Source organism: Pelobates fuscus, chromosome 4 (genome assembly GCF_036172605.1).
Source record: "Pelobates fuscus isolate aPelFus1 chromosome 4, aPelFus1.pri, whole genome shotgun sequence".
In the NCBI taxonomy this organism is placed as follows: Eukaryota; Metazoa; Chordata; class Amphibia; order Anura; family Pelobatidae; genus Pelobates; species Pelobates fuscus.
Window position 1 is genome coordinate 306,841,676 of NC_086320.1, and position 25,387 is coordinate 306,867,062.

General features: G+C 40.7%; 1 protein-coding gene across 1 annotated transcript in view; it reads right to left on the bottom strand.

Moving 5' to 3' along the window:
• The window catches only part of LOC134608970 (serum paraoxonase/arylesterase 2-like), a 65,051-nt gene that overhangs the window by 21,348 nt on the left and 18,316 nt on the right, over positions 1 to 25,387 (bottom strand). The window contains exons 3-6 of the mRNA XM_063452272.1: positions 13,464 to 13,519; positions 10,130 to 10,298; positions 8,638 to 8,764; positions 3,652 to 3,852 (exon numbers count right to left, since the gene is read on the bottom strand). Coding sequence (XP_063308342.1) covers positions 3,652 to 3,852; positions 8,638 to 8,764; positions 10,130 to 10,298; positions 13,464 to 13,519 — 553 coding nt within the window. The remainder of the gene's footprint in view (positions 1 to 3,651; positions 3,853 to 8,637; positions 8,765 to 10,129; positions 10,299 to 13,463; positions 13,520 to 25,387) is intronic.

Consider the following 25,387-nt stretch of genomic DNA (forward strand, 5'->3'; position numbering starts at 1 on the left):
CCCGGTAGACCCATCGTTTCTGGCAACAACTGTCTTACAGAATCCTTGAGCAAGTTTGTGGAAAAGATCCTACATCTTACATTGCAGGACATGACTGTCCCACCATACACTCAACTAGCAAGTTTGGATGTGGTCTCCCTTTACACCAACATATCCCACCATATGGGTCTGAGGGCATGTAGATTTTTCCTTGATAACACCTCGTATAACAACTTACAAAAGGACTTTATTCTAGCCTCTCTTGAGTTCATCTTGACACATAATTATTTTTTGTTTAATGATTTCTACTATCTTCAGATTTCTGGCACCGCTATGGGACGGCCTGTGCACCCACATATGCCAATCTGTTCCTAGGATGGTGGGAGCAGCATATCGTCACTACCACTAGGTTCAGCCGCTTTCATGAGTACATCTTGAGCTGGTACAGATACATTGATGACATGCTGCTCCTATGGACAGGCTCCGTCCCCATGTTTGAAGACTTTGTAAAAATGCTCAATGACAATGACATCAACTTAAAGTTGACATATGTTATCGATGAACATGAACTAGTGTTTTTAGATCTGAAGATCCTGTTGGAACACGACGGTACCATCCAGACCGAATTATTTAGGAAGGAGACCTCCACTAACAGCTTGCTACACTGGACGAGTCATCATCCTTATCGATTTAAAAGCTTCTATCTCCTATAGACAATATCTTAGGGCGAGATGAAATTGTTCACAGGATCAGACTTTTTATAATGAATGCAAAATTCTAAAATCCCGCTTTAAAGAACTGGGATACCCAAATCGTGTTCTCAAACAGGCTTTTAATCGAGTATGTGATATCGACAGACACACTAGCCTTCATTTCACAAGACCGTAACAGTCAAAGGCCCCCCGCTGCATTGCCACGTTTGATCAAGGTTGGGAAAACATGGCCACTATCCTGAAAAGGAACTGGCCAATCCTTCTACATTATCCAGTGCTCCAAAAGATACTACCAAGTTATCCACCTCTAACAGCACGTAGACCAACCAACCTCCAAGATCAATTAGTCCATAGCCATCTCCCATCTCCCTTACCACCAACGAACTGGTTATCTGGTCTCAAGGGAACTTTCAAATGTGGCCATTGTAAGGCCTGTCAATACATCTCACCCTCAAAGTCAGCCATCTCCACTCAAACACATATCAAACTCATCTACTTGATCACTTGCAGCTGTGGAGCCCAATATATTGGTAAAACTTTCCAACAATTCAGACGTAGGATTTTACAGCACATCAACTCCATTAACAACACCGTTACTCCTACCCCAGTAGCAAGACATATTCTTAATTTTCATGACAGCAAATCTGATAACCTACGATTTCAGGCCATCGAGAAATTGCTACCTAACCCAAGAAAAGGCAATTTCAACAAAACCTTTCTACAGAAGGGATCTCATTGGATTTTCACTTTTAAGACTTTAGCTCCTCGAGGCTTAAATGAAGAATTCAACTATACGCCAAATATATACATCGGTAGCCTGATGGTAACAAGACATACGGATTTGTGCCCATCTATAGTAAAAAGTGGCAAAAAAGACTCATCAGAGCATATCAGTGACATTATAATCCAGTCACAGACTATGCACATGACAATTAAAGACGCTAGTGATATGCACTTGAAAATACTGCTACTCACTAATATCTAGTTGATAAGTGCTTTGAATTAATGCAACGAGACTCTCTCTCTATATTGGTAAATTCTTTAAGCAGTCTTGTCGACATACACTCATATTTATACTATTTAATACTAACTAAAAGGAGACAACTATTATTATTTTTGTATCACACTAGTGGCATTAGAATCCGTGCCACCATTTATATACACTACTACTACCAGTATTTTTAATTACTATGAGACAACTACTATTGATCTATATTCATATCCCTATTAAAAGAAGGTTTTTCAAACCTATTTATTATTATTCTTTACCTCATTCTCTATGGTCTATTACCATGATCATGGACTGTACATTATATATTCTATGTATGAATATATTAACTTAGAGTTGTGGTTTGCTTTTGTCTGCAAAGCTCATCAATAGATAAAGAACTTTGCGCTATACATTTTGACCTCACCAAGCCACCGTATTCTTACTCACCTCTTGGCCAAAAATGGACCAATCAGGCCGAAGGGCGGGATATTTAATCTAACCACTGGAGGGAGTCATTTCCCCCTGACGAGCCTCTAAATCGGACGAAACGCGCGTCGGGCTCGACACTGCACCAACACCTTCCTGACATCGTCACTTGGATCCCTGCATCCCCCAGCATAATTCTGTTGCGGTCTTAAACTTTATTCCCTCAAAATCTTATAAATCGTTTTCAGTACTTATATACGAAGTTTACTTCGGCTGATCTGGAGCCATTTAGGAGTAATGGTAAGCAGTATACCGATCACGATATACTGGGAAGTAACACACTGACCGGGTAAGACATTTTGATTCCGGCTGATCGTTAGCCATTTAGAATTACTGGCAAATAATATACCGACCAAAGTATATTGGGAAGCAATTTACCGACCAGGGTATCTACTCACTTAGCTAATTTACAGTATTTGTTATCTTTTGCTATCAACTTGTTTGCTGTATTTTTGTTCTATCTGTATTCCTTCTTTACTATAATTGGTGCCCATGAAGGAACTATTCCACCCTATGTATCTTTATCTTTTGATAATTACCAGCTCTACTACCTAGTCATATCCTGGCACTTAGTGCCGTTAGCTCACTGGATGATATTATCTGTGCATGATCCCTGTTAGTCCAGCACGGTACTTTTTTGGAAAACAAGGTACTCAGTCTATTTTACTACAACGGACCCATTGACCTGATATGCTTCAATAGGACTAGTTGCTACGATTTATTCTGCTAACTTTATTCTTTGGCAGGTCTATACTGTGTTGTATCCACTCGTATAGGAATTGATATCATGATACATCCTTACTAAAGATCAGGTTAATATACTTTGATACACATTTGTAGCGAATCCGAGCGGTCTGGAATCAGAAAGTTAGCTTTACTAAGCCTATTGTAACAATTTCTGTTACTTCTTTTGCACATAGCCCTATGATATTATACTTGATATCATTGAGTTTCATAGTGTGAGGATCTAGATACACGGAATCACTTTTCTCAGTTTTTCTTTGTTTTATACGGTCTTAATTAGCTTTGTTACATATTTCGATTCTGACCACCTTATTTACTCCGGATTATTTACAACATTTTTGCAATTTAAACCTTTACTTTGCAATTTACTATTTTCTGTTTTGTGTCCTCCCTCACTCCCCTTATCCCCTATGTAAACGCTCTAAGCATCCTATGTTGGTTATGCTGTCTGTCTCAATCAGACGGTCAGTCTATACTATATTACAGTGTTAGAGGTAGTTTACCTTAGGAAACGTCTTTTGATATGTATTATTAAAGTATCTTCCAGATTTTTAATTCCAGGGACAGATTCCTTTCTCTTCTCTTTCTTTGTTCCTACTACTTAGGGTTGCCTCCTTTCTGTCCTCTTGATATGTGATAATCTCATGGGCCACCTTTTTCTTCATATATTGCAGTGTACATTCATGGTTCGCCTTACACAGTTTCCAGATCCAAATGGTTGAATACTATATACATTACTTTTTATCAGTTGACATGGCGATTCCATTCGCACTATAGAATCCAGAGGCCACTTGTCTCACTTCACTGGGGCTGTAGTAAACCACGTCTGACCATCCTAACCCGAAGAACAATTCCAGGTGTCTCATGGTAAAATCTGAGAAATAATAATCGTTGGTGGCATAAAAGCTCTCAGGTCCCAGAGGCACAATATTGTTAACACTGCAAGGAAAAATACGATGTTTTAGAGTAATCCGTTTTTTATTAAACGATGTGCACCCTAACTCCCTGCATACAGGTTTTGTAAAAATTTCACCAGCTGTGAGACTGTCCCTTTACATTTGACATCAAAGGAGGAATTGTTTACTTCAAATCCATACCAATCCAACTAGCGCATATATATAATTGGGGAGGTGCCCATTGAGAAAATCCCTGCCTAAATGCATGCATGCACAGTTGGCAACTTAGGAGAATACAGTGCCCAGCCCTGTTCCCAAAACTATGAATAAGGGCGGTTAATTAAAGGATACCAGACACTATATTGTGACGATTGAAAACTGGTTAAAGGAAATCTCCCACAAGCCCTTGTTATATAGCATAGTTACATAGACTGGAAAGAGAGGTTATATAGCATATTATTACATAGTTACATAGACTGGAAAGAGAGGTTATATAGCATATTATTACATAGTTACATAGGCTGGAAAGAGAGGTTATATAGCATATTATTACATAGTTACATAGACTGGAAAGAGAGGTTATATAGCATATTATTACATAGTTACATAGGCTGGAAAGAGAGGTTATATAGCATATTATTACATAGTTACATAGGCTGGAAAGAGAGGTTATATAGCATATTATTACATAGTTACATAGACTGGAAAGAGAGGTTATATAGCATATTATTACATAGTTACATAGACTGGAAAGAGAGGTTATATAGCATATTATTACATAGTTACATAGACTGGAAAGAGAGGTTATATAGCATATTATTACATAGTTACATAGGCTGGAAAGAGAGGTTATATAGCATATTATTACATAGTTACATAGGCTGGAAAGAGAGTTTATATAGCATATTATTACATAGTTACATAGACTGGAAAGAGGTTATATGGCATATTATTACATAGTTACATAGGCTGGAAAGAGAGTTTATATAGCATATTATTACATAGTCACATAGGCTGGAAAGAGATGTTATATAGCATATTATTACATAGTCACATAGGCTGGAAAGAGATGTTATATAGCATATTATTACATAGTTACATAGGCTGGAAAGAGATGTTATATAGCATATTATTACATAGTTACATAGACTGGAAAGAGAGGTTATATAGCATATTATTACATAGTTACATAGACTGGAAAGAGAGGTTATATAGCATATTATTACATAGTTACATAGACTGGAAAGAGAGGTTATATAGCATATTATTACATAGTTACATAGACTGGAAAGAGAGGTTATATAGCATATTATTACATAGTAACAGACTAGAAAGAGTTGTTATATAGCATATTATTACATAGTTACATAGACTGGAAAGAGAGTTTATATAGCACATTATTACATAGACTAGAAAGAGGTTATATAGCATATTATTACATAGACTAGAAAGAGATGTTATATAGCATATTATTACATAGTTACATAGACTGTAAAGAGAGGATATTTAGCATATTGTTACATAGTTACATAGACTGGAAAGAGATGTTATATAGCATATTGTTACATAGTTACATAGACTGGAAAGAGAGTTTATATAGCACATTATTACATAGACTAGAAAGAGATGTTATATAGCATATTATTACATAGTTACATAGACTGGAAAGAGATGTTATATAGCATATTGTTACATAGTTACATAGACTGGAAAGAGATGTTATATAGTATATTATTACATAGTTACATAGACTGGAAAGAGAGTTTATATAGCACATTATTACATAGACTAGAAAGAGAGGTTATATAGCATATTATTACATAGTTACATAGACTGGAAAGAGAGGATATTTAGCATATTGTTACATAGTTACATAGACTGGAAAGAGATGTTATATAGCATATTGTTACATAGTTACATAGACTGGAAAGAGATGTTATATAGTATATTATTACATAGTTACATAGACTGGAAAGAGAGTTTATATAGCACATTATTACATAGACTAGAAAGAGAGGTTATATAGCATATTATTACATAGTTACATAGACTGGAAAGAGAGGATATTTAGCATATTGTTACATAGTTACATAGACTGGAAAGAGATGTTATATAGCATATTATTACATAGTTACATAGGCTGGAAATAGATGTTATAGCATATTATTACATAGTTACATAGACTGGAAAGAGAGTTTATATAGCACATTATTACATAGACTAGAAAGAGAGGTTATATAGCATATTATTACATAGTTACATAGACTGGAAAGAGAGGATATTTAGCATATTGTTACATAGTTACATAGACTGGAAAGAGATGTTATATAGCATATTATTACATAGTTACATAGGCTGGAAATAGATGTTATAGCATATTATTACATAGCTACATAGGCTGGAAAGAGACATGTGTCCATCAAGCTCAGCCGTCCTCACATCTGTTTTTTTGCAAGCACTTCCAATTTTGCACTAAAAAAAAATAAATACTTCTTGACCCCCAAATGGCAGTCAGATTTTTCCTCGAATCAAGAAGCTATTACCCTACAGTTGAAAAATTACATAATTGAATATTATGTTTTTGCAAATATGCATCTAGTTGCTATTTAAACATCTGTACGGACTCTGATAAAACCACTTCTTCAGGCAGTGAATTCCACATCCTTTTGTTCTTACGGTAAACCACCCCCCCCCCCCCCCCCCCAAAAAAAAACAAAACCTTTCTTTCGCCTTATAATGGGACAAGATAAAATTAATTAGAATAGAATTATAGTCTCCTAATTGTTGGAATATCTTCTTTAACTTGATAGGGCTTTTCTGTGTAAGTTTCACAAACATTAACCCCTTCATGACAAGAGCTATTTTTTTTTTTTGCTATGTCTTTGTTCAAAGGTTTAATTCCTCTTACTTATTTAGTGGGTAATCGTGTTTGTTTTTTGTTTTTTTATATTTAAAGTTTTTATTGATCTTTTTCAAAACAAAAAAGGGAGGTGGGGTACAGAAAGGAAAAAAAGGGGATCACAATTTCCAGCGGCATTTGCAAATGTGTTTTTTTTTTAAATACTTTGCACTTTGAACACCCTCTAGAAATATCTAACTAATCATTTAGCTTCTGGAATAATAGGGGGGTGGAAGAGGAAATATTTTTCAGTTTTTTCCCATTATGATTTGTAGTTAACTAGTGCAGCTAGGAAAAATATATGACAATAGATATATTAATTTGTTTTGATAGTGGATACCAAATCATACAGGTTATATATATATTTCACCATAAAAGGGCATAAACCAAAAACATTGCAAAGCTTATGGTTGTTAGATTTTGATAAGAGGAGTATCAATAGTGGTAACACATACAGGGTTATTTACTAAACTGAGAAATGTTGGAAATTTGCAGTGAAATCAAAAGAGAATTTTGAATTTAAGGTCAAAATAACCAAACAAGAATTCAGAACTGTTTGTCTCTATAGGCCTTAAAACTAAAATTCACTTTAAATTCTCAAAAATTCTCACTAACCCTAAAAATTTAAAGACAAAAGTGTGTATATATATATATTTAAAATGAGATACACTGAAGGATTTACACTTGCACTCTTAATGCAGCCAGTCTCTTTATATCGACAAAATTTCAAGTAAAAATTCAGTTTTTATTATAAATGCAGATATAACTTGACATTTCCTCCCAAATTTTGTTTAGCTTGATCTACCGAGCAATAAAATGTCTGTCGTGTTTACCTTTGAATGTTTTGATGGCATTACAGTGACAAGTGTGGGACCTAGCCATTTTAGTTTTGAAAAGTGGGACTTTTAATGTTGTGTCTGTGTCCCATTTTAATGCAGAAGAGCAGGCCACCATTTAAAATTGGTATAGTATGGAGGGGGAGGTAAAAAAAAAAAAAATGTTAGGATAAGTTTAGATCAAAGGGCTATTTTTTTTTTTAAGAAGGAGTTGACTGGGGGATTCTGAGGAATAAGGACAGTGATTACACTTGCCCCGAGTCTCTGTCACTCACAATTACTGTGAGAAAGTGTTTTCTTTTCCAATCAATGAGTGACAGGATCAGTATCTGGATTCTACAGCACTACAGAAGCTGAAAATTGGTCAGCCATGGTCATTTGCATCAGCACCTGGTGGGTCCCAGGTAAGTGCCAAAATGTTAGCAAACAGTTTGCTCCCTTACCGGGAAATGGTGCCAGGTTACTCCTCACAGCATAACTATTACAGAGAGCTAAAGTTATGATGCTTGGAGTAGCCCTTTAATTGACAGACACAGTATTGTAAGAAATGTAGGCTCTACGAGGCAAATAGAACACAGAAGAATGAGCACAAAAACTATGAATTAATTCCAACATTGCTACCAGCACTACCTAGAGATGTGCACATGGGGCTGGGTTTAAAGATAATAATTGCAAGACTTGGGCTGTTTTGGAGCAAACTGACAGCTTGCTATTCAAGAAAACCCGTATAATATAGATCACATTATAGTAGCTGAACTCCTCCCCCCCCCCCCCCAAGATTATAAGGGAGCACATTATTAATTTAATAGAGCCCTTCACATCATGCGTTTATGTCCATACACGTTAAAACATTAAATAACTCCTACTCACTATAGTCACAGTTTTGCTATTTTAGCCTACATTTTCCAATTTGTTTTTTTTTATTCACTACAGTTTGAGGTTTCATGAATAAGCCCCGAATGTGTACTACTAGTTCATTTTGTATCTGGAGGATCAATATACTCAGCTGTAGAATATGTTATATAGTTATATTTATATATGTATATATACACATACACTGCTATATAAATAATAATAATAAAATGTATAATACTTCGGTAGCAGGCCATGCTTAATCGTTTTCAGGTGCTTAAGTACATTTTCCTCTTCTTCAAACTTAAATATTTCAATGGTAGTTTTATAATGTGGGTGATTAACCACAAACAGGTATACCGTGTCATCTGAGAGGACAATAAAAAAAAACAAAAATCAATTGGAATCATGCAGAAAAAAAAACCCAAAATAAAACAACAAAAAATCATAAAATTAACATTAATCATAATACTGTCAGCTACAATACTATTAACTCAATTTACAGGATAGATAACAGCTGGTCACCGTTTTATTTGTAATTGTTTTTTGTTTTTGTTTTTTTTAATGCCTAAATGCTGACTTAATTAAAAAAGTGTGGTCCCCCAGGAGCCTAACGAACGAATGGGCGCCAAACAAAATTCTTCAATGCGCCATTAGTTTATTTGCAAGTCGCGTACGTTTGTTTGTATTACACTGTCTGTAATTCAAAAGGTTGAACACTTCATCCAAATGCACGAATGGCTCATTATTTCGGTGCCTTTTCTTTCTTTCTGCTCACTCCCATCATTTTTGCACAAAAACTCCAATTTTATTTAGTCCGAATGACGAAAATTTCTCTAGTGCCCGAGTCTAGTTTGTATTGGCCCTGAATATATTTGTATAAGGCTTTCATCTTCTCTCTGAGGTGCCGTTTTTCCAAACAAAAGAGATTTACATTTGTTAACCTTGCTTCATAACTAAAATGCTCCATTCCTTTTATCAATTTTGTAGCTCGTCTCTGCACTTTTTCTAGTGCCATGATATCCTTCTTTAGAACATGTGCGCAATCCTGCACAGCATAGTCAAGGTTTGGTCTCACCAGTGATTTTTTTTTAAAGAGACAAAATGACATATTTTCCTTTTCTAGGCAGTGTCTAACTGGGATTTTTAAAATCTTCGATATGACTTTGTCTTAACTGATGTAGTCTGAGTACTCACAACTGTAGAGTGCTCTTTCTTCTGCATTGTCACGGTTTCCCTTCAGATCTACAGTCTGACTAGTGATCCTTTAATTAGGAAATTTAGTTATTTAAAGAGCGTTCACCCTCTTCAAGTTTGCAAATGGTCTCATTTTGTTTTTTGGTCATTTATTTAAATAAAAAGTTTTTGAATTATAAGTGTGTTCTTCATAAATCTTCATATGAATATTTTTTGCTTTTTCTTTCAGTTACAAAGTTCCTCTTTTTGGCAATGTTTTCTTTTGTCTTTGCTGCACTCTATCCAACCATATCCAACTGCATGCTGTTTTAATTTTTGTGGGGCTACTGGACTGCCGGCACCATCCCTCGGTTTTCTCCCATCATCTCATGGGCTCAGTCTATAAAGGTCTACAAATGTAGATATATTGAATATTGCTAATGCTGATGTAAACTTTGCGTATTAGCAATCTGGCAAGCAGGGGCTGGCCATGACCATTTCCAGAAGCAGAAGTGGTCACGGTGGCTGGAGTAACACTTTAAATACGAGCAACCTACCTTTTTCATCAATGTAAGTACTGATACCATGGGGACTAAATGTGGAGATATCAAACCCACTGCTGAAACGCAATGAGCTTGGACGCAGATTTTCTTCATTAAGGTCCCACAGAAATATTTCTCCAGGTTTTTCAGGTGCCAAGCTTTTTATACCAGGATATTTTAGGCCCTAAAAAAAATTAAATAAAAGATACATCATGCATTTTAATTTATTTGAAGAGTGGTTCATGACAATATTGCACAGTCTGCAAGGAACAATTAAAATTACAGAAATAGAACTTTAGTGTGGGTTTTGGATTTGTTATAGTATTTGTTTCATAATAACAACAACAACAACAACAACACTGCAAGGCATTCCTGCTTTTCACATTTTAAAATTTTTAGTGAAAGACTAAAAATGAGAAAGACAGTGTTAGTGTAATTGAATGAACAGACATGTAAAAAGTATGAAATTGTTACTTAAAGGGACACTATAGTAAAAAAACAACAACTGTAGCTTAATTAACAATTGTGTGTGTGTATATATTATGCCTCTGAAGTCTCACTGCTCAATTCTCTACCATCTAGGAGTTAAATCACTTCTGGTTCTTTTTATGCAGCCGTAGCCACACCTCTCCTGGCTGTGAGTCACACAGGCTGCATGAAAAAAGAAATGGTTTCATTTTCAATCAGATACAAGATGTAACGTAATATAAATGTTTTTATCTTCTGCTCTCTAAATTTGACTTTATTTACATACAGGAGGCTCCTGCAGGGTCTAGCAAGCTTTTAACAGAGCAGGAGATAAGCAATTCTAAATTAAACTGAACTTGCAATAAAGGAAGTGTAAACATTAGATGACTCTTTACAGGAATTGTTTAGGAAAGCTGTGTAATTCACACGCAGGGAGGTTTGACTAGGGCTGCATAAGCAAAGTGATTAAACTTCTACATGGCAGAGAACTGAGTAGTAAGACTGCAGGGAAATGATCTATACACCAAAACTACTTCATTACGCCAACATTGTTTTGGTGACTATAGTGTCCCTTTAACGTGAGGATTAACAGTTAGCTAGAAGAGCTTTCTGGGTAGGTAGCATGTGTAAAAATAATCAAAGGATACTCTAATTGAGGGTATAGATCATGCCCCTGCAGTTTTAATGATTAATTCTCATTCAATAGTTAAATTGCTTTGTTCATTCAGTTCTAGACACACCTTCCCTGGCTGTAACTTACACAATCTTTTTAAATGCTTCCTGATAAAGAATCAATTGTTTTTATTTTTTACCTTTTCTTATTGCACAGTGTGTTTAAAAGGGACCTATAGCCCCGAAACTAATTTCTACACTATAGGTTCCTTTATGCCCATCCTAATTTGCACTGTAAATAATCAAATAAAATAACTACTACACACTCCATTTCCAGCGTCAGGACTCCAGCTCTGCCTCCGGTGAAGTCAGCAAGCATGCTGAAATCACCCGTGATCTTGTGCAATCCAATGCTTCTCATATGATGAATTGGATTGTAGAACACATGTGCGGCAAAATGGCACACTCCTGCAATCAAATACTGCTATAAGTATTGCTTGGCTTTCCAGACCAAGTTTTACTCTGTGTGGAGAAGGAAGCGCCTCTAGTGGCTGTCAGAAATAGACCCAACCCCACAATATAAACATTGCAGTGTTAAAACTAAAGGACAACGGCACCGAGAATACTTCATTAGGATGAAGTAGTGTGGGTGACTATAGTGTTTCTTTAATTTAGAAATTCCTATCTATTGCTCCATTAATAGCCTGCTAGAGACTGCAAGAGCTTCTTGTGTGTGATTAAAGTTCAATTAACAGAGTAGGAGGAAAAAACTTCTTAAGTAAACACACTGTGCTGTAGGAGCAGATTGAAAATTTAAAAAACATTTCCCCATGGAGGCTATGATTTAACTGTAGGGGTATGAGCTGTGCACCAAAACTGCACGATGAAGCTAAAGTTGGTTTGAGTGAGATAATGCCTTGTTCCCACAGCCGCAGTTTGTGAAGGATGTTGTGAGTGCCAAAACTTGTCAACTTGAGAATTTATCATACCACAAAGTGGCCCCTTATATGTACTTATAGCCATAGGTGTAGGAAGCAGGAGCTATCACGGTCTCAGAATATCTAGAGGGGGAGACTGGCGAGAGGGTAAGTGGGGTAAATTTGAAAAATAATGTTTCACTGTTTTACTAAGAAAGATGAGAAAACAAAAATACATTAAAGGAGTTGATAATCCAGACAAATTCTAAAACAATTATATTTCAACAAAAGAAACAAAAATATCAGTGGAAATATTGTTGAACTACTGTTTTTCTATTTGTGAGACATTGTATTATATTAAAAAAATGTGAGGTCAGATAGCGTAAAAGGAACTTTGGGCAGAGGAGAAGCAGGGGAGCTTAGGGCAGAGAAAAAGCATATACGTTTGAAATATCGGCAACTATATTACAGAATATACTCGAGTATAAGCCGACCCGAATATAAGCCGAGGACCCTAATTTTACCCTCAAAAAATTGGAAAACTTACTGACTCGAGTATAAGACTAGGGTGGGAAATGCAGCAGCTACTGGTAAATTTCTAAATAAAATTAGATCCTAAAAAAAATTATATTAATTGAATATTTATTTACAGTGTGTGTATATAATGAATGCCTGGTGTGTGTATGAATGCAGTGTGTGTGAGTATGAGTGCGGAGCGTTGCCACGGTAACCCGCGGCTCTCGCGAGACTTACACTGGGACTTGCAGAGGGAGCTGACCGGACCGTCGCGAAGGAGGAGGGAGTTGACAGGAGCTGCAGGAAAGGTAAGTTACAGCTTCCTGCCAGCCCCCAACAGGACCGTCGGCCTTGTAATGAGCCCGGTGGTCCTGGTCTGTATTATGGCAATTTAAGTTGCCATAATACAGACATTAACTCGAGTATAAGACAAGTGGGGATTTTTCAGCACAAAAAATATGTATATACGGTTATACGGTAATTACATTTTATTAATATGAGGGGTACAATTTATAGAAATTGGCTGTCAATGGGTGCTTAACTGAAAAAAAAAAAAAAATGTGGAACCACTGGTACAGGCTATCTTATTCAACTCCCTGTTTGTGCAAAGTAAGAAGAGACATGAGGTTTCCGGTTATTTTCACTTTCCAAAAATGATTAATGGTGTATTGCTACAAAAATACACTTTCCATAAGGACATGTATTTACATTTTCTGGAATTGCAAAGATTGTTCCCTTTTGATGGATTACGCATATAAAAATAGTATACATTTTCCCTGCATTATCCTCACCATAGTCAAACTTAAATGAACACACGTTAATGCTTTAATACTTACAGAACTAATAAATGCCAATCCATTGGGAAGGATGTCAATATCTTCTGACCCATACTCTGTAAATAAGAAAATATCATATTCACTTAAGTTTATATCCTAAACAAACACTGAATTTAAATAGAAACTAAACCCAGACAATATAAATCAGGACATATTTACACCTTTACACTGAGGCTGACTTCCCTGGCTGCAGGACATTTTAATTTTTTTTAGAGGCCCCACGGCCCCTGTCCACCTTCCTCAGCCCCTGTCCCCCTTCCTCAGCCAGTCTACCCCTCTCCGCTCCAGTCCCCCTACCCTTCTCAGCTCCAGTCCCCCTACCCTTCTCAGCTCCAGTGCCCCTACCCTTCTCAGCTCCTGTCCCCCTACCCTTCTCAGCTCCTGTCCCCCTACCCTTCTCAGCTCCTGTCCCCCTACCCTTCTCAGCTCCTGTCCCCCTACCCTTCTCAGCTCCTGTCCCCCTACCCTTCTCAGCTCCTGTTGCCCTACCATCCTCAGCTCCTGTTGCCCTACCATCCTCAGCTCCTGTTGCCCTACCATCCTCAGCTCCTGTTGCCCTACCATCCTCAGCCAGTCTACCCTTCTCAGCTCCAGTCCCCCTACCCTTCTCAGCTCCAGTCCCCCTACCCTTCTCAGCTCCAGTCCCCCTACCCTTCTCAGCTCCAGTCCCCCTACCCTTCTCAGCTCCAGTCCCCCTACCCTTCTCAGCTCCAGTCCCCCTACCCTTCTCAGCTCCAGTCCCCCTACCCTTCTCAGCTCCAGTCCCCCTACCCTTCTCAGCTCCAGTCCCCCTACCCTTCTCAGCTCCAGTCCCCCTACCCTTCTCAGCTCCAGTCCCCCTACCCTTCTCAGCTCCAGCCCCCCTACCCTTCTCAGCTCCAGTCCCCCTACCCTTCTCAGCTCCAGTCCCCCTACCCTTCTAAGCTCCTGTTGCCCTACCCTTCTCAGCTCCTGTTGCCCTATCCTCAGCCAGTCTACCCTTCTCAGTCCAGTCCCCCTACCCTTCTCAGCTCCAGTCCCCCTACCCTTCTCAGCTCCAGTCCCCCTACCCTTCTCAGCTCCAGTCCCCCTACCCTTCTCAGCTCCAGTCCCCCTACCCTTCTCAGCTCCAGTCCCCCTACCCTTCTCAGCTCCAGTCCCCCTACCCTTCTCAGCTCCAGTCCCCCTACCCTTCTCAGCTCCAGTCCCCCTACCCTTCTCAGCTCCAGTCCCCCTACCCTTCTCAGCTCCTGTCCCCCTACCCTTCTCAGCTCCTGTCCCCCTACCCTTCTCAGCTCCTGTCCCCCTACCCTTCTCAGCTCCTGTCCCCCTACCCTTCTCAGCTCCTGTCCCCCTACCCTTCTCAGCTCCAGTCCCCCTACCCTTCTCAGCTCCAGTCCCCCTACCCTTCTCAGCTCCAGTCCCCCTACCCTTCTCAGCTCCTGTCCCCCTACCCTTCTCAGCTCCTGTCCCCCTACCCTTCTCAGCTCCTGTCCCCCTACCCTTCTCAGCTCCTGTCCCCCTACCCTTCTCAGCTCCTGTCCCCCTACCCTTCTCAGCTCCTGTCCCCCTACTCAGCTCCTGCCCCCCCCCCTCCACTGTCCTCTTCTTCAGACTCAGCCCCCCCTCCACAGCTCCTGTTCCCCCCTCTACAGCCAATGTGGCCCCCTTTACAGCAGCTGTCCCCTTCTCTACAGCTCCTGTTCCCCCTCTCAGTCCCTGTGCCCCTCTCTACAGCCCATGTGGCCTCTTCGAAAGCCCCTGCCCCCTGCAGATCCTGTGCCCCTCTCAACATAGCCCCAGCGCTCCAGTGTGCAGCCCCATGCCCCCTTTTGTAACCCCTATTTCCTTACTACAGTCCCATAATATCCCCACTACATCCCCCTACCACATTCCCTAACTTTTCAATTACAGCCACTACAACCAACTACCAGTGCCATTCCCGGGCTTAAGCTTTGGATCCGTCCCTGCTCTGTATGCCTCTATCTGTATGACTATATGCATCTGTATGTGTAGATTGTATGGCTGTGTGCTTGCATATCTATGACTGTATGGTTTTGTGTTGCTACATAACTATGTCTACATCGCATGGAAAAAAGACACACAAAACCTGCTGACGGGAGAGAGCCACAGAAAGGGGCTGGGAGGGGGGGGGGAGAGAAAGACACACAAAAGGAATGGGGGGGGGAGACACACAAAGGTCTGGGGAAAGAAATACACAGGGGGGTTATAAGAGACACACAAGATGGCCTTTACAGGAGGTGAAAAGGGTATACAATAGCAACCATTCAGTGTTAGCCAGTAACTATTTACTATAACATGGCAGCTTTTAAGATCAAATGCAAAAATTGTGTGCAGTACAAAATGATTTTTAAAAATTAGATCTGTTTTGTAGTCTGGCATAGCCATTGCATTGGACATTATAGTCACCAGAACCACTACAGCTTAATGTAGTTTTTCTAAAGTCTATATCCTGTCCCTACATGCTTTTCAATGTAAACACTGACTTTTCAGACAAAAGGCAGTGTTTATATTGCTGCCTGGTGACACCTCCAGTGACAGTCACTCAGACGGTCTCTAGAGGTGCTTAATTGGTCAGTACTTCCCACTGTGCAGCAACTACGTTAATGTTCCCTATAGGGATGCATTGATTCAATGAGGAGAAGTTGATTGGTGCAGTGGTATTTTGCCGTGCATAAGCAATAGACTCCCAATGCTTTCCTATGGGGATTGTCTGAGATCGTCAAGATTGATGATCTCCGCCATGGAGGTGGGGCAAGCCGCGGTGTCACGAGCACGATGTGGGAAAAGGGTGAGTAAAAACACCTTTACCTTGTGATTGGAGGGGAGCAGATCATCTAACCATACACTCACTAAGACACACACAGACAATTACGTTTATTTTAAATAAAATCCACCCAGCCTTCCTACCTTTGAAGAGCTGGAGTGGATAGGCATTCCCTGGGGTAAAGTGGGGCTTGCAGTCATCTCCCTGCTCAGCTCCATCGCTGGGCAGGAGTAACGTCATATTCCGGTTCCTGGCATCACTGCAAGACGCGAGAGGGAGCAGAGCGATTACAGCTCCCTCCCTTCTTGCCTCCATGCTCAGTAAACCTCCCTCAACTCTCAATGTGCCGGCCGCCTCCCTCAGCTCTCCATGAGCCGGCCTCCACTGCCCTCCGTGAGCAGACTGCCCGCCTCTGCTCTAAGGCAGCCGGTCACCTCTGGGACTGAACAGGCTCACAAATCCAAGGTGCCAGGACAAATGTCCTAATGGCCACAGCGACCTGGGATTTGTCAAGCCCTGAACTAGCTCAATAGAAAAATGTGTAATTTCTTTTTATGACAGTCTATGGTAGATGTTAAGAATACAACTAGTGAATTACAAACATGTGAGTGGAAATGAATATAAAGAGAGCCAGACTGGAGAAGGTATGTGGGAATGGAGGTCTACAAGGCTAGAGATCTGATGCAAGCAGTCAACACATTATTGTAATCCTGTCTAGGTTATTAATGGCAATTAAATAAATATATGCCAGCAGCAAAGACTTTTTGTCAAAAAGTCTCTTAACATCAGAGAGTAAACATGGTCATTGTGATGTTAAATGGGACAGTACAGGAAAAGGGAGTGGAGCCGGACAGGAGGAGAGGGAAAGTGAAAGTCTGGGAAGGAGAGCAGTCAGACTGATTTCTAGTCCCAAATAAACAATAAAAGTAAGTGAATGAACCTATAAAGTGATTTTAAAAAAATGTTTTTAATTATTTCCGGCCCAGTAAGTGACGCCCATCTAGTCTTCAGTGTAGGCATCATATCCTCTGCGAAGCATAATGCAGACTCACAAACATGGGGATCAGCACACACCAGTATTATACAAACTATAAAGTTCATAAAATAAAAAATGAATTGTGTATGCTGGGTTAGTTAACAAACACTTCTGCACTTCTAGAGTGTAAACAATTAAAGAGCATGAACCTATTAAAGTTTGAGAGTTTCATTGCACTTTATAAGAGTGCTCACTCTGTTCAGCATTTTAGGAACTTTGAGGTCTACCGTATATACTCGAGTATAAGCCGAGTTTTTCAGCACATTTTTTGTGCTGAAAAACCCCAACTCGGCTTATACTCGAGTCAATGTCTGTATTATGGCACTTTACATTGCCATAATACAGACTGGGGGCTGGCAGCGAGCGCTTACCTCTCCTGCAGCTCCCTTCTCCTCCGCGCCGGTCCGTTCAGCACCTCTGTCAGCTCCCAGTGTAAGCCTTGCGAGAGCCGCGGGGTCATAGTGCGGCTCTCGCGAGACTTACACTGGGACTTGCAGAGGGAGCTGACCGGACCGGCGCAGAGGAGAAGGGAGCTGACAGGAGCTGCAAGAGAGGTAAGTAAACGCTCTCTGCCAGCCCCCCTCCTACACAACCCATGCCACTGGACTACCAGGGAGTGAGATCCCCCCTCCCTGCGATGTATCAAGCAGGGAGGGGGGAAGAAAAAAAAATATATAATAATAAAATAATATTAAAAAGAAAATAATATATATTTTTTTAAATAATTAAAAAAATAATAATAAAAATGCCCACCCCCCACCAAGGCTCTGCAACACATACACAAACACACACTGCATCACACACACTTACACTGCACTCATATACACATGCTGCATTCATACACACACACTGTAAATAAATATTCAATAAATATAATTTTTTAGGATCTAATTTTATTTAGAAATTTACCAGTAGCTGCTGCATTTCCCACCCTAGTCTTATACTCAAGTCAATAAGTTTTCCCAGTTTTTTTGGGTAAAATTAGGGGCCTCGGCTTATATTCGGGTCGGCTTATACTCGAGTATATACGGTATACATATTTACCATCCACTGTAACGTTTTTTGTATATTGTAAGTGTATATTTTGATTAGCGGCTAATGGAAATCGGAGTTTGTTATTATTATTGCCATTTATATAGCGCCAACAGATTCCATAGCGCTTTACAATATTTTGAGGGGAGAGAGCAAAGCACTGTCCCATAGGAGAAAGCAAGAGACGGGTATATTCTTTTTTTTTTTTTTAATTCTTTATTTTTGCGTGCATAATGATGACAAACATTCCGGCACTGCCACAACAGCAGGTACCGGTCATTAATCGGCATAGGTTACATCTGCACATTTTTTGGTATGAGATTCAGGCTTGGTTCCAGGTTAATCAACAGCTATGTCAGTATAAGAGACAATATAAAGCATGGGAGAGCAGTGTGTAAACTGACATGAAGGTTAAGTGATAAAATAATACAATAGTACAAGTACTTGCTGAACAAGCTAGCATTAAACGTTTAGGTTAACAAAACTTGGTAAAGTTACATTAGGCATGGCTAACTGACCCTGAAAATGGCTATAATACCTCGGCTGTGCAGTGTACATTAATAACAGTAAGGTTAGTTCTAAACAGGCTAGGTAGGGAGGCAGTTAGGAACCACATGCTTCAGGAGTAGTTATTAGTAACAGATTTCTGTAAGCTTAGTTAATTTTATCCACCAGGGCATAACTTAATCGGGGAGATCAATAGAACATGCTCACAAACTACTTTTAGAAACAGGGTACCACAACCTAACATAATATGAGGTATGCATTGAGAGGTAAGAAAGTCATACAGTGCTAGATGAGGTGGCCGCTGGAGAACGGTATGGTAATTGCGGTATGGTGTAGCTTTAGGGCAAGACAGCGTCCATCATCATCATGGCGGGCTCTGGGTTTAGCTGCAGTGTCCGCTATGCAAAGAGTGTCTCTGATTCAGCCAATCCCTCGGTTCGGAAATCTCGCCGGGCTTGTAAAGCGGTAAGCAGCCTTTCTGGTCCCCTGCATGGGGTGTCTCTTCGTTTGACGTGTGGCCCATTCATGAGAATGGTCGCTCGGGTCTCTCCGTTTGGTCTCCACTTGGTATGGAGGATCAGAGCCGGGTCGGCTCCCATGTTGGTTGTATCCGTTCCTTCCCCATCTCCTCCCAGTTGTTCGCTGCTTTGTGCGGCGCCGCTTAGCGGATTTAGATGTCGCAGGTCTTCGTCTTTTTGGTATCTGGCTCCCGGAGTTCTGCGTCTTGCGGGGAGCCTTCCGGTTGGAAGCGTGGCGGAGTGGGTGCTCACCCGCGTGGGTCCTCTGCCTGGAGTGGGACAGGCGGACTGCCGCTGGTGCGATCTCTCGTTTTGCTTGAGGGTATTGGGGCCTATGTTGTAGGCTGCTCCAAAATGCTTCGCAGATCTGATCGAACCGGGTCTCAAAGTGCGATCTCCATTGCTGGAGCCTCAGATCCATTGTGTGTTGCCCGATAAGGTGCATGGCGGCCATCTTGGGCGCCTCGTGTAGCTTGCCGTCAGACGGTGTCTTTCCCCGTGGCGGGTGAGTATGAGTTTCCAGCGGGGACCGGGATGACCCCCACCGGTCCATAGGGGGGGGTAGCAGGGGAACAGGAGAGCTGTCATGCTTATCCGTCCCTGTGTCGGGGGATCGTCCGCCTCCCCCGGCATTCAGGTTGCTTGCCGTGCTAGGCCTTGAATGCGACTCACGGTAATCCGGCTGTGGTAGCTTCATGTCTGGTATCAGAACGTTCAGCGTAGCTTTACCCGTCTGCTGGTGGCCCGTTTTATAAACGTTTCTGGGCTATTTCGTGCAGTTTAGTCGCTTTAAACGCCCTGCAGAGCGGGAGCTGTGCCTGCATGCGTCCGCTCAGCTCTGCGCTCAGACCTCGCCTCCCGGGTATATTCTTGATATACTGATAAGTGGTTATCTGGGAAGCGCTTAAAACATTTTTTTTTTATTTTTATTTTTTTTTAACATTGTAAACATTGTTTAAATTAAAAATCTATCGCCTACAATGGATATCTTATTAATATGGAGTACACTAGCCTTACATTTTACAAGGTCATTCTTCATCTAAACATAAATCACTTTTTCTATTAGTGATATTAGTAAAGCATTTTCTTATGCCGTTTTAATGCTATTAACACTGTTAATGTCAGCTCCAGGCAATATAAACAAAACAATATACAAGATTTAAAGGAACACTCCACACCCCAAAACACTTCAGCTTGCTTAAGTGCTTTATGGGTGAGTAGTATCCTAGTTTAAACCCAGTTTATTTAGGTGTTGATTTCTATGAGAAATCAGCACTTTTATAAAATAACTAGGGATCTCACCCTTGGCTGTCAAACAGCCAAAGAAGATTCCTTCCTACTTCTGTTACCGAGTTAACCAGCAGAAGCCAAACACAGAGAGATGGATGCAGGTCCTCAGGAAGTAAGAAGTCTTTATTAACATACCGATCGGGCCTCAGATGAACTCCTGTTCCAAAAATATCTGAGAGCCCAACACATGGTGTACATTCCTTATATAGCACTATAACTCCTCCCATTAATAGCTACACCCACATATACCTTTAACCAATCAATGAGCAGGATATAGACTTGTACATCTGGTCAAACCACATGGCTCATCCAAGACAAAGGAAATAAGTGCAATTTCAGTTCCTGCATTCCTGCACATGCTCAGTAACATTGATGACAGTATCCTAGCTACGTGTAGCTAATTAACTGATGATACCGGAGAAACTGACGGAAGCCAAGCACAGAGAGATGGACACAGGTTTCTTCAGGAAGGAAGAGATTCTTTATTGGATCACCGATCGGGACTCAGAGGGACTAGCGTCACCAAAATACAGCAAAGTCTGAGTACTGAATACATAGAGTACATTCCTTATATAGCACTGTAGCTCCTCCCACAATTAACTACACCCACACATACCCTTAACCTATTTAATAAATAGAGTCTAAACTCATCCATCCGGTCTAACCACGTGGCTCATCTGATACAAAGGAGAGGGACGCGTAATTCCAGTTCTTACATTCCTGCACCTGGTCAGTACAGTGATAACAGTATCTTAGCTACGTGTAATTAACTAACTGATACTACAAACACATATACATACATATGCCTTGTGGCAATCTTAGCCTGCTAAACTTGTATTTTACTGGAATTACATCACATTCCCCCCTTTGATGCCTCTGATATTTCACAATTACTTGAGGCATCACTTAACCTTGGTTTGCATATACCTCAGGTTACCATGAACCAGACCAGACTTATCTTATGATGTGAATCTTTTAACACTCATCTTCCTGCATTGGTTCTCCTTGATCTAGAGCCTTATACTTATATATCGCCATTATCTGTGCAGCAGCCTTCCTCTCTGCTATACTTCCTATCAGGCTTTGCACAGACCTAACTACTAAGGGTATAAGACACGGTAGGAGTAGACACAACAGTAAAATCAGTAGGACTCCACCTACCACTGCCTTAAGCCCTCCAAACCACTCATACCAGCTACCAAACCAACTTCTTGGATTGTACCCTTTCCATACCTGAGTAGGCACATGCACTAGTTTAACCATATGGCTAGTAAGCTCAGCTATTGCTTGCCCTTCGTCATCTATTTGAAGACAGCAATTGCTCAGGTTAAACTTCCCACATACACCTCCCTCTACTGCCAAAAGGTAATCCAAGGCTAATCTATTTTGGTACACTGCTGTCCTCATCCTGGTATTATGCTTCGCTAGAAGATTGAGTGCTTGTGAGGTCTCATTAGTAATAATCTCAACCACCGCCTGTAATCTTATAATACGGTTGAGCATATAAATTGGGGTTCTATAACCAAAGGTACCATCTTCTGCCCACGTGGCTGGCCCATAATAATCTATGATACGCTGGGGAGGCCATTCATTATCTTCCCAGGTGCCTATCTCTAAGGGTCCCCTTTTCTTCCTATGATTCACATCATACACTTTAACACCTAAAGTCTCACCTGTTTCAATCGGTAACAAGAAGAAGGATGGTTTGAGCATACCCAACACACATGCCCCTTCCCAGTCCTGTGGCAACTCCGAATAGGCTTTCTTACCACAGATCCAGTACAAATTTGCTGGGGCTCTCCAGGTAGATGTGATGGATAAATCAAACCACACATCCTTTAAACTGGCATATCTAGCAAACGGGTTAGATGGTTCTGAGACATTTGAAGCCGACCACCAAGTTGTATTTTTAGTATCATCATCATAAGCTTTTTGCCCTAGACAAGTTAATTCTCCTACAGAAGTATTATACATTATTCCTTTCCTTGCTATGCAAACATAACCTATGATGGAGGTCTTTAATCTCCACTCAGATTTACCTCTAACACTCAAATGATAATCGGCTTGTGTAGATATTAGTTGGTCAACTGCCTCAGAACCGGACATTACCTCCTTTGCTTCCCAAGGCCATTGGTCTCCCATGTTAGTACCTCCACACACATAGCAGTTGGTAACATTAAGACTACCGGCAATACTTTCAGCTAGGTCAATGAACAGGTTTTTAGCGTTATGGGGGATCTTATTATCTATACTCATCTCTTCATAAAAGGAATGGTATACTTGATGAGTCTGGGAGGATACCGTATCAGTCTCTATTCCTATAAACAATAATGTCCCAGGATCTAAACCCGTCCCGTATATCTGAAACCCAAATAAATTTCCATACTTATCTAGGAACTTGTCGGGGTTATTAATAAGTATATGGACTGGGTTGCATTCCATAGACTTACAATAAGGGCTAGTCGGCAACTTAGTCACTATCATGTCTTTATCTACTGTCTGTCCCCAAGTCGCCCACCCCACACAAGACCAATATGGACAAAAGTTATAGTCTTTATTTGGGCATCTAGGACTCACATATTTATTTTTACTACTGGGACAAATATATTTATCATTAGACCCATACGTCCTCTCCCATCTAAGATCCCCACATACATTCCACGGTTTTCTACCACTTGATATCGCCTTACATGCATCAAATAGCAGAACACCCGAAGAATGTACGGATTCTAACACCGTCTTATTAATTAGGGTCCCCTGAGGATCTCCATTCCTGAGAGTCAACCAAATTGTACGAGGTTGATACTCTGGACTGAAGCACTTAGGTTCTCCTACTCCTAAATGGCACACACTATAGTCTATATTTAGGTATCTACATCTTGATACCTCTCCTTTACATTCGTATTGTGAATGCCAAATTAGGGTTTGGGAAATATGGTTACCTGTTCTCGTAGTCTTAATGCATACCTCACAGCTAGGAGTGTCGGTACCTCTACCTTCCTGAATATAAAAACACATATAAATAAACACAATCAAAAGCACATCTTTCGCCGTCTTCGTCCGTGCGATGGAACCTCAGCTTCCAGGATGTGAGGGCTGCAGGGAATGGAGTTCTGCTCGTCTTCACAGGTGTCCCTTCGAGACTTTCCTGGCTTATACACTATGTGTTGGTAAGCGGACAGGCTTTATTATGGCCTTCTCACTCACACCTGTAACAATAAAATTTGTAATCCACAATAATTCCTCGTTACTCCGACTGAGTAGTGCGTTTCAACCGGATCTTGCAGGGATTCTCTGGATCTGCTGTAATTTGCCAAGAATCGACTGCTGCTGGTTTAACCCTGGAGTGATGTATCCACGGAGTTACTTCGGCTACTTTTATCGCTGTAGGGGTAGACAAAAGAACAACATAAGGACCTCTCCACTTGGGCCCTAACGGTACATTATTCCACTCTTTAATCCACACTTGGTCTCCTGGATGATAACTATGAACAGGGGGATAAATATTCACAGGTAATCTATCTTGTACCCATTTCTGTACCTCCTCCATAGTCTTACCCAACTCTACAACCTGCTGCCGGGTAATTCCTTCTCCCAACTGACTCAAGTCCCCCCTTAAGTTACCAAGTACGGGAGGTGGTCGCCCATACATGATTTCAAAAGGAGAGAGGCCCATCCTTCTGGTAGGGGTACTGCGGATTCGCAATAAAGCTATGGGTAAGAGAACGTTCCACTTAAGTTGGGTTTCCTGACACATTTTAGCCAACTGGTTCTTTATAGTTCTATTCATTCTCTCTACCTTACCAGAACTCTGGGGTCTATATGCAGTATGAAGCCTCCACTTTATACCAAGCATATGAGTCAGTTGTTGTAGGCACTGATGAACAAAAGCTGGACCATTGTCCGATCCTATAGAACAGGGTAGTCCATATCGGGGTATTATTTCTCGTAGCAGGAATCTTACAACTTCTCCTGCTTTCTCTGTACGAGTAGGACATGCTTCTACCCAGCCTGAATAGGTGCACACAATTACCAACAGGTAACGATGTCCACCCGATTTAGGCATTACTGTAAAGTCTATTTGTAGATCGGACATGGGGAGTCCCCCCATAAACTGGACTCCTGGTGGCTTTACTGGTCCTTGTCTTGCATTATTCTTAGCACACGTTACACATCTGCGTACAATGGCCTGAGTCAAGTTGGACAATCTTGGTATGTAGAAATGTTTCCTGAGAGATTCTTCAGTACTGTCTCTCCCAGAATGTGTCCCGTTGTGATAATTTTGGACAATTTCTACCGCTAGTGATGCTGGTATGACTATTCTTCCATCTTCTAGCTGATACCACTTGTTCTCCAAATACTTTCCCGGTTCAGTCTTTAACCACTCCTCTTCTTGAGCTGTATAAACTGGAGTCCATTGGGACAGTGGAGTTGGTATAAGAGCAGCTATATGCCCCACATACTCCTGTCTTCCTGATTCAGCAGCACGCTTAGCTGCACTATCTGCCATCCGATTTCCCTTGGTTACATCACCATCTCCTCTCAGATGCGCTCGACAATGTATGATACCGACTTCTTTCGGCTCCCACACTGCTTCCAATAGTTGTAGGATTTCAGCTGCGTACTTGATTTCTTTGCCTTCTGAATTCAGTAGTCCTCTTTCTTTATACAAAGCTCCGTGGGCATGAGTGGTTAAAAACGCATACTTAGAGTCCGTATAGATATTTACTCTTAAACCTTCAGCCAATTGTAACGCTCGTGTTAGTGCTATTAA